Raw genomic sequence first — 8,866 nt, 5'->3', positions numbered from 1 at the left:
AATTCTGTTAGGACCTAATCCTTTAGAAATTAAACGTGAATTAACTAGCGCTAACTCAATTACTTGTAAAAATTAGCACCAACCACGTTAAATATGATCTGTAAGACCCAAAACCTGTAGAATCGTTAGTGCTACATTACCCTGAAATCTAGGATTCAACGCTAAACCCAGTTACTCTCGGGAGTACTTGGAAACTTTGTATTGGACTTTGACCGCACGTCGAAAGTCCATTAGCGATAAACTTAGACAATTGTAACTTAGAAAATTATGACCACCTTATTAGGCTTGACAATCACCTCAAAAATCAAGTCCAGATGATGTCCTGAGATGATTTGCATGATTCCGGAGTGAAGAGTGTGAGAAAGGTGAATTTATTTAGAAATTAAATATGAATTTAAGTAATCTGAGTCATGTCACTTGCGCGTCGATTATAAGCATTCTGACCGTTGGATTCTGACCTAAATTCACCCTCGGATCAGGGAAGATGGCCCACACATGTTAAAGTGCTTATGGCCCTGATCGAGTTTCGGTGACCGTTGAATTGAAATTGGTCCGCCATGAGTGATCTGGAAACCTGATCGGACTGAAAACTTAACTAGCTTAAGATCCAATATTAGTGAGCTTAAGTCTGACCGCATTCAGAAAAGGGACCTCCAGAAATGCTCCATTGAATCGAAATAGACCCGATTTGGTTATAACCTAAGTATACCTTGGCCCTAGGGCTAATTCCATCAATTTTAGGCCTATATAAAGACCTTAAAACCTCATTCTCAAATTCCATACGAATTTTCCAAACCCTATCTAAGAGAGAGAGAGGAAAAGAGAGAGAAGTTGGTGAATCATCTTGGAATTCTTTCCAGTTACCCTGCGTACCTAATCCATCGCATTTGAATCGTTATTCCGGCGATTCTAATCTCATTTTTAGGTAAGTCAATTAAACCCTAACCTATTTTGGAACTTAGAATAGTTTAAGTGTTGATGTAGCTAATCTAATTCATGCCTTAGGTTACCTATTCGCCGTTGACGAAGACTTATCGTCTAAATCGAATCCGTTGCGCAATTTCTGGTTTAAGGTGCGGACTATATTCATATAGGTTATGGTTTTCAAAGCTTTCAATGTCGGTTAATGATTTATTATTGACGTGGGTGCCATTTCACATGCCAAATACGATATCTATTTCGTTTTACGTATATAGATAATCTATGTTGTAAGTAGTGTGATTCATGTGTTTGTTAAAATGTTTGTATGCATTTGGAATTTGGCATTGTGATTGCCATGATTAATTATCGTAGGAATATGATTATTATTTATGCAACAACTCCTTGTCAAAAGGATTTACCCTACTGTGTAATATGGCTGACATATGTGATGTATGTTTGCAAGTGTAGTCTAAGTGCTTGTGAAAGTAAGGTGTGAATTATGAGGGAGTTGAGATATAAAATCCCAACTAATTCCTTATATGTACTATTTCCTCCATGTATTTCTTAGTCTAACTATCCATGTTAACTATATGTTTGATTTCCTTCATGCAAGTTGTTAATTTTACCTCCTTACTTATGAATGGATTCTCGTTATCTTGCATTTTATAATATGTTTGCTATTATGGTTGAATGTGTATGGGGCCACGTCATGGTCCAGACAATCGGTAACAAGCTTTGAGTTCGTGGCTGGGGTCGCTTTCGTCACGTAGGACGTGTTTGACGAACCTGAGTCATATTAGGGTTGTCGGCAGTGGTTTGGCCACACGGAATGTTTACGCATTTCATATCGTTCAACTCAACGTGTGCTCGTGCTAGTCGAGCCCGTCAAGTAACCCGATTGTCCCGATGGATGTTCACCATATATGGACGCTACTGTTTGAATTTAGGGTACCAAACTTACCAGTGCAATCCCGTTAACCATGGTACCTCGATCCACTAAGACTCATGAGCCGGGCATGGTGGTATGGGACACCGTGGTCGAGCTGTCGGCCTACACTGGGGTGACGAGCCTCCCCATAGTGACTAGTGAGTAATCCAGACTCGTGAGCCGATTATGGTGGTATGTGACACTATATTTGTGCTGTCGGCCTACATTGATTGGTAACGAGCCCTCTGTAGTGACCTCGTGCATACCTTGATACTGCATTGAGGCGACGAGCCTTATTGTAGCAACTAAGGTATGATTAGGCATGTATTGATTGGTGATGAGCCCTTTACAGCGACCTGGAACCATAATATCGTATGAGATTGTTTAGGACTGACGACTCTAGAATGGATCACTGTTTGGGAATTGATATAAGGAAGGTACCTTAACTTCCCAATCCTGCTGTATGAAAAGGACTAATAACAACTTGGTAATCATGTTCATGCACCGCATTGCATGTGCCTTGGCGTTGTGGAGCACTACGGGAGGTTGTCATGCGTACCATAAGATGAAGACGCTGAGGGAGTGCAGGTGAGGGCATGCATCATTTCTACATACATCCTTGCATTAACAAGAGTAATTAGGACATGTTTGATTGTATTGCTTTATCATTACTGCTTGATTGAATTGATAACATATTAACTTTTACTGTATAGTTCCACTGAGTTGATCACTCACTCCCACGTTCTGGGACGGTGTTTAAATACCAACCAGACTCTGTCTTAGATACAGATGATGATGCGACCTACGAGGGCAGAGCAGGAGTATGAGGATGACGAGGAAGCGTTCTCCTTTATGCAGTTCTTAGGCGGGTTCATGTGAGCCGTGTCCTGAGCTACGAGGATTCAGGGTTATTGTTGCAGTGGTTTATTTCAATTTGATACATGTATTTTGAAATAAACACTTGTAAGTATGACTTGGCAGAGCATACATATCTCAGGGACTTATATATATATATATATATATATATATATATATATCTTCAGTCTTCCGCTTGCATATTTCACCTGTCCCTGGATTATGTTTGTAGTTTGGCTTAATCTACTTCATGTTTTATGTACTAATACAAACAACATACATTCATCATTACATATATTGCATAAGTGATGTTTTGAAACTCGGGAGCTGAGTTATGCTCGACCCTCGAATTTCAGGGCGTTACAAATGCTGTCTTCGGAATGTCCTCCTCTCGGACTCGAATCTGATGGTAACTGGAACACAAGTCTATCTTGGAAAAGATATGGGCACCCTGCAGCTAGTTGAAAAAATCATCAATATGGGGAAGCGGGTATCAGTTCTTGGTAGTGACCTTGTTGAGCTCGCTGTAATCCACATAGAGCCTTAATGAGCCATCCTTCTTCTTCACGAATAATACCGGGGCTCCCCACGATGAACTGAAGGGATGAATAAAATCCAACTCCCAGAGCTCATCCAATTGCTCCTGCAGTTCCCACAACTCCATTGGTGCCATCCTGTATGGGGCCTTCGAGATAGGCGCGGTACTGGGCACCAAATCAATCTGAAACTCAACTTGTCGACGCGGCGGTAAACTCGAGATCTCCTAATACACATCCAGGTACTCGCAAACTATTGGCAGCTGCTCAATACACCTTGCCACGAACTCCTCGACCATACAAGCTAATAAACTGGACAACTGCTCTCCTCTAGGTTCGGCAACAAACTGGAACACTGGCAGGTCGGGAATATGAAATGTGACTATCCTCGCGGCACAGTCCAAGATGGCATGATACTCAACAACCCAGTCTATACCCAGGATAACATTGAACTCTGCCATCGGCATCACGAACAAATCGGTGGGCAGGATCATCTCTCTAACTAACACCGGGCACGAAGAACAATGACGGCTCAAAACAACAGACTTCCCTAAGGGAGTCGAAACAGCCAAAGCCTCAGACGCGAACTCTGACAGAATACTGGTCGATCGAAAAAACTCCTTAGCCACGAAGGAATGGGAAGTGCTACAATCAAACAGAACATGGGCAATACAAGCAGAAACAAGGAGAATACCCTCGACAACTCCACCAATAGAAGACTGTGGGTCCTGACCCTGAGCATGCTGCGTGAAATAGAATATGCCCTGAGATGGCAAAGGAAGCAAGCTAAAAGACTGTGGATCCTGACTCTGCATCTACTGAGCAACAATATATACTTAAACCAGGGACTAGGGAGGAGCATGTCCCCTTGGCTTCCGCGGTCTCTACTGCTGCTATGGATGCTGTGGAGGCCTGCCTGGCTGCCTCTGCTGCTGTGGAGGAAGCCTAGGAACGGGAGCCTGATGCTACGCTTGCTACTGATGTTGCTGCTGCTGAGGAGGCAACTATGGCGGCCTCTACTGCTGTAAGGGAAGAGGGCAATCATGACTCCGACGCCCTGTCTGCCCACATCCATAACATACACTGGTAAACGGATTGGAGGAAGAAGTGGCTGGCTATTCTGAAGATGAAGCTGTTGTCTGCACCACAGGCTGCCTAAACTCGGATATGCCTCTCCGCCTCTACTAATGGTGCTGTCAGGAACTGCTAGCTGGTGCCTCCTCTTTCGGTCTCCACCGGAACTCTAATCACGGGATCTCTGGGTCATAGCCTAGTCCTCCTCATAAACCAATGCTCAGTGGATGACTTGATCGAACATCGTCAAGCAATGGCCCACTACTCGATCGCGGAGTGCGGGACGCAAGCCGTTTTGGAAACGGCGGGCCTTCCTCTTCTCGTCATCTACGAGATAAGGAGAAAATCTGGAAAGATCCAAGAAACGGGCCTCATACTAATACACCGTCATATCACCCTAGACTAGAGTCTCGAACTCCAGAGCCCTCTGCTCTTGAACATGCTCAGGGAAGAACTTCTGGTCAAAACGGACCACAAATTCCTCCCAAGTCCAAATAAACTCGGGCCTAGCCATCATCGATACAGATGACCACCAACATCGAGCCTCGCCCTGCAGAAGGAAGGTAGCTAAGGAAACTCTCTATTGAAAATCCTCTTAATCACGGTGTGCCACTACTCGGCGGCAGAAGGGTCAGGCTCACCGTTGAACCTCAGGGAATCATGCTGTCGGAACTCATGAAAGATCCTGCTTGCACGTGGTAAGTCAGACTGCATAGGAATCTTGGCGGCAGGCTGACGGGACTGAAGGACAGCAGTAACAGCCTACATCATCTGCTAAAAATGCTCAATCCCAACCGAAACCGTAGGATAATCGGAGGGGCACTTGCCTCAGGTGGAGGCACGGGTACGGAAGGAGCTGGGGCCTTAGAAACTAGAACAATAGGCTCAGGCGGGGGAATAAGCACCACAAGGGCGAAATCAAGACCTCAGGAGCTGGATGTGCTTGGGTTGAATGGGTCGCTGGAGCAAGATGAGAACCACGGCTATGAGCACCACGGCCACGGGCATCACGGCCACGAGCACCTCACTTAGGCAGCATCACATACAAAATAGTAAGGATGACGGGTGCAATGGGATCAGGATCTTGCAGGCTCAACGGAATGAAGGGAACGCTCTCGGGACACAACTTGTCCTAAGCTCACATCAGATATGCAATGATATCCCAAGTTATGTCCGAGATTACTTCTTATGCTCTGATACCAACTCCTGTCATGCCTCAGACTTGGTGACCGGACTCACAAGGAACCCGATAGCCGGTTTCAGCCACAATAGCCTCCGTAGTACCCCATTCTCTGTTCTTGGCTCAGGTTCCGATCCTAAGATCCTATAAGGAGGATTTCCATGTCACAATTCCAATCCAATTGTGCATACCCAAGATCATAGCAAGTAAATCTTAGAAAATAAATAAGGAACACACTGCAAACTCCACTAAGAATTTAAACTTTACAGGTACAAAAGGCTCAAAAGGAAATACATAAGATAAGAGAGGAAGAGAAAAGTCTGCAAAGGGTCCTCAACACACTCCAATCCAATGCTCCACTACTACAGCATCGACCTAGGATCTCTTGCACACATCAATCGTGCAAGCTTATAGAAAGCTTAGAGGGTGGTGTAAGGTGTGTAACAATGGTGCTCAGAAGAAGATAGGGGAGAATGCAGAAGGAAACATGAATGATACTAATGCCACTAGCTGTACCCAGGCTAAGCTATGAATGTTGTAAGCCGTACCAAGGCTATGCAATGCAATACATGATTACTGGGCATCGTACTAAGGCGATGCAATATAAGGCTTATACAGCCGATGCAAATGCAATGTGAAGTAATGTCAGTCCTCATATCTAACCCACATATCAAGTACAGTTCCATCATAAGGAATCCACCGGGGTCAAGTACACTTCTGGATGATTACCGCTCTGCAAGACCCGTACAGTTAAACGAGTGTAGGAGACCTCACTACCCGTATGTGGATAGCTAATCACCGGCAAGGCTCGATGGTAGCAGACCCATTTACGAGATAGCCAAACTCAGCCTAGCTATTACCCTCTCACTCAGGTGGGTAAGGACAAACCCCATCCTAACCAACCTAGCAACATTGGGAGTCACAGCCTAATGGTATAAGGCACTAAGGCGCTCATGATTTCCACTTGATCTCAGCGTTGAGGCATCCCCTCAGTACCATGGTAGTTTAAGGGCTTTCACCCACGGATATCCTATGTACCCCAAATGCTCAAGAATCATTTTCGGTGTCCACACATGGCCATCCACGATATCTCTATGGAGGATACGACCCTGATGAAGCAAGGGTAAATACCCGCATGCTATGTAATGCCAGATGCATGAATCCCACAATTATCCATGCATCAATCTCAAGCATCCACCATGCTCAAGAGGTAAAATCCATCCCACGAGGAGATACCAACATGTCCTATACCATAATACAACCGTAGCTAATCATACCTCAACCATGCATGCATATGATGTGAAATGGCCAAGCTATATGTCCTAGAGGGGGGGTGAATAGGAATATGCCAAATTTAAAATAAATAAAGCAGAAATAAAGAAAGAGAGATAGCCAAATAAATAAATCAATACACAATGCGGAATGCAATCTCAAAATATCAATTGTTCTAAGAACGACCATGCACCATAAAAATGGCAGGGCAACCTTACTAAAACAAATAGAGAAACTGAAGCTCAAACTGATAAAGAGATAGCAAGGAATAAATTACAGAAATATAAATCTAAACTATTACAACATTCCCCACTGAGCTTGAAATAAAATGATTACAACATTCACATCCACATATACATCCCACAAATGAATAATTAAAGATATGAAATATAAACCACACAACCACAAAACACAAGGGATTATAGTGGTTCGCCTGTGTGTACACTAACTATTAATAAATAGCTACACAGCTACTTCACTCCTAATATCCTCACACAGGGGATATCAGCGTTCACTATCAAAGATAGGTTTTCCAGGTTCACCCAAAACCTTCACAATTATGTCTTTCTCTGTGGGCTTACATAATTAAAAAAAACCCCTCTTCTGAGTTTTTCGGGCTCTCTTCAGATAACCAATACAATGATATTTTTCTAGCAAATCCCAAAAAAAAAAACCGAATGAAAGTAAATCACATAAACGTAAAATACCTGAATTTCTCCTTCGTTGTAGCAGTCCAGAAGAACCAAGTCGGAGTAGAGATTTAAATGTCAAAGTTCAATGTCCAATACTCACTTTATAATGGTTTTAGGTTCTAATAGATTTTAAATTAAACTAAATGGGGCTAGCTCCAATTGATTTTGATTCTAGAAAAAGAAAAAATGAAACTTCCTCTTTTTTAGATCATATTGGAATACAAGAAACAAAATCAATTTGAAAAGCTAAAGAAAGAGAATATTAAACATACACTTTTAGCTTAAATGGAGCACAGACTTATCTCTCAGAAGGCTGAATTAAATTAGCTTAAATTTTCTATTTTATTCTGAATTCGTGCTCTATTTATAGGTGAGCAAATCACGTCTACGACTGGTCTAAAGATCTCTACGACTAGTCGTAGAATCAACAGATATTTAAAAATTCAGGCGTGATAAAATCTGTCAGTTTCACGACTGGTCGTAGGTGGTCTACGACTGGTCGTAAGTCTCATTCGACTGGTCGTAGGTTGCTCACGACTAGTCAAAGCTAGCCAAATTTTAACATTGTACTTTGAGTTGTAGGTCTACGACTGGTTGAAGAAATAGTTGACATTGTTCATACGACTAGTCGAATAGTCCCTAAGACTAGTCGAAGCCTAACAGAAAATTTTTGAATTTTGCAACAACCTTACGACTGATCTAGAAAATGCTTAGACAGGTTGAAGCAGTGCTAGGACTAGTCGAACAAAGTCCAGGACTAGTCTTAGAACAAACTAAACTCACTTATATAAAACATATGAATTATGTATCCAAAATGACCTACTTTAAAGGTCAACCTAAGGTCAGTCATACCTCAATAGTGAAGTAAGGACATTGAAACTTAGAAACGAGTGACCTTTAAAAGTAATGAAGCTTGAAGTCTTGATGGAGCTTAAACTTGAAAGCTTCTTCAGATCTTGAGGTTGAACTTGAAAGCTTCTTGAGATCTTGCATTATCCTTGTCTTGAATTCAGCCGAACAATCTCATTTTTTCAAGTCTTGACTTATGAATAGTGCTTGTCAATCAAAGCTGATCTTGAGTAGAGCTTTGTTCTTCACATATACAAGCTTCATAACAGTGTCTTTGACACCACAAATTTGATAACAAAAAGGGGGTATCAACTATAGCACTTACAATCTCTCCCTTTGTCAAATTAGTGACAAAACACACTTCACACTTCCAAGATATGTTACATAACGCAGAATATCTGATTAAAGAATCATGCACCAGTTGTTACATGATCCTGCAAATCTGTAAATCAATATTCAACATAACATACATTCCACCTCTCTGCACATTCTCCCCCTGAGTAACATACATCCAAAACACAATGCTACTCCCTCCTCATAACATAATCATTAGACACAT

General features: G+C 42.4%; 1 protein-coding gene across 1 annotated transcript; it reads right to left on the bottom strand.

The window, feature by feature from the left end:
* Nucleotides 1-3,467: 3,467 nt before the first annotated feature.
* On the bottom strand, nucleotides 3,468-4,055 carry LOC131247052 (uncharacterized). The gene has a single exon (XM_058247498.1). The coding sequence runs from the start codon at nucleotides 4,053-4,055 to the stop codon at nucleotides 3,468-3,470; it is 588 nt and encodes a 195-aa protein (XP_058103481.1).
* Between the last annotated feature and the right edge of the window lie 4,811 nt (nucleotides 4,056-8,866).

This window comes from Magnolia sinica, chromosome 5 (genome assembly GCF_029962835.1).
Source record: "Magnolia sinica isolate HGM2019 chromosome 5, MsV1, whole genome shotgun sequence".
Lineage (NCBI taxonomy): Eukaryota > Viridiplantae > Streptophyta > Magnoliopsida > Magnoliales > Magnoliaceae > Magnolia > Magnolia sinica.
Note: the sequence above shows the minus strand (reverse complement) of the source record. Positions and strands in the feature narration are given on the sequence as shown.

Excerpts from the sequence above, each read along its gene's own strand:
- LOC131247052 (XM_058247498.1), bottom strand. The coding sequence starts at position 4,055 with ATGCAGAGTCAGGATCCACAGTCTTTTAGCTTGCTTCCTTTGCCATCT.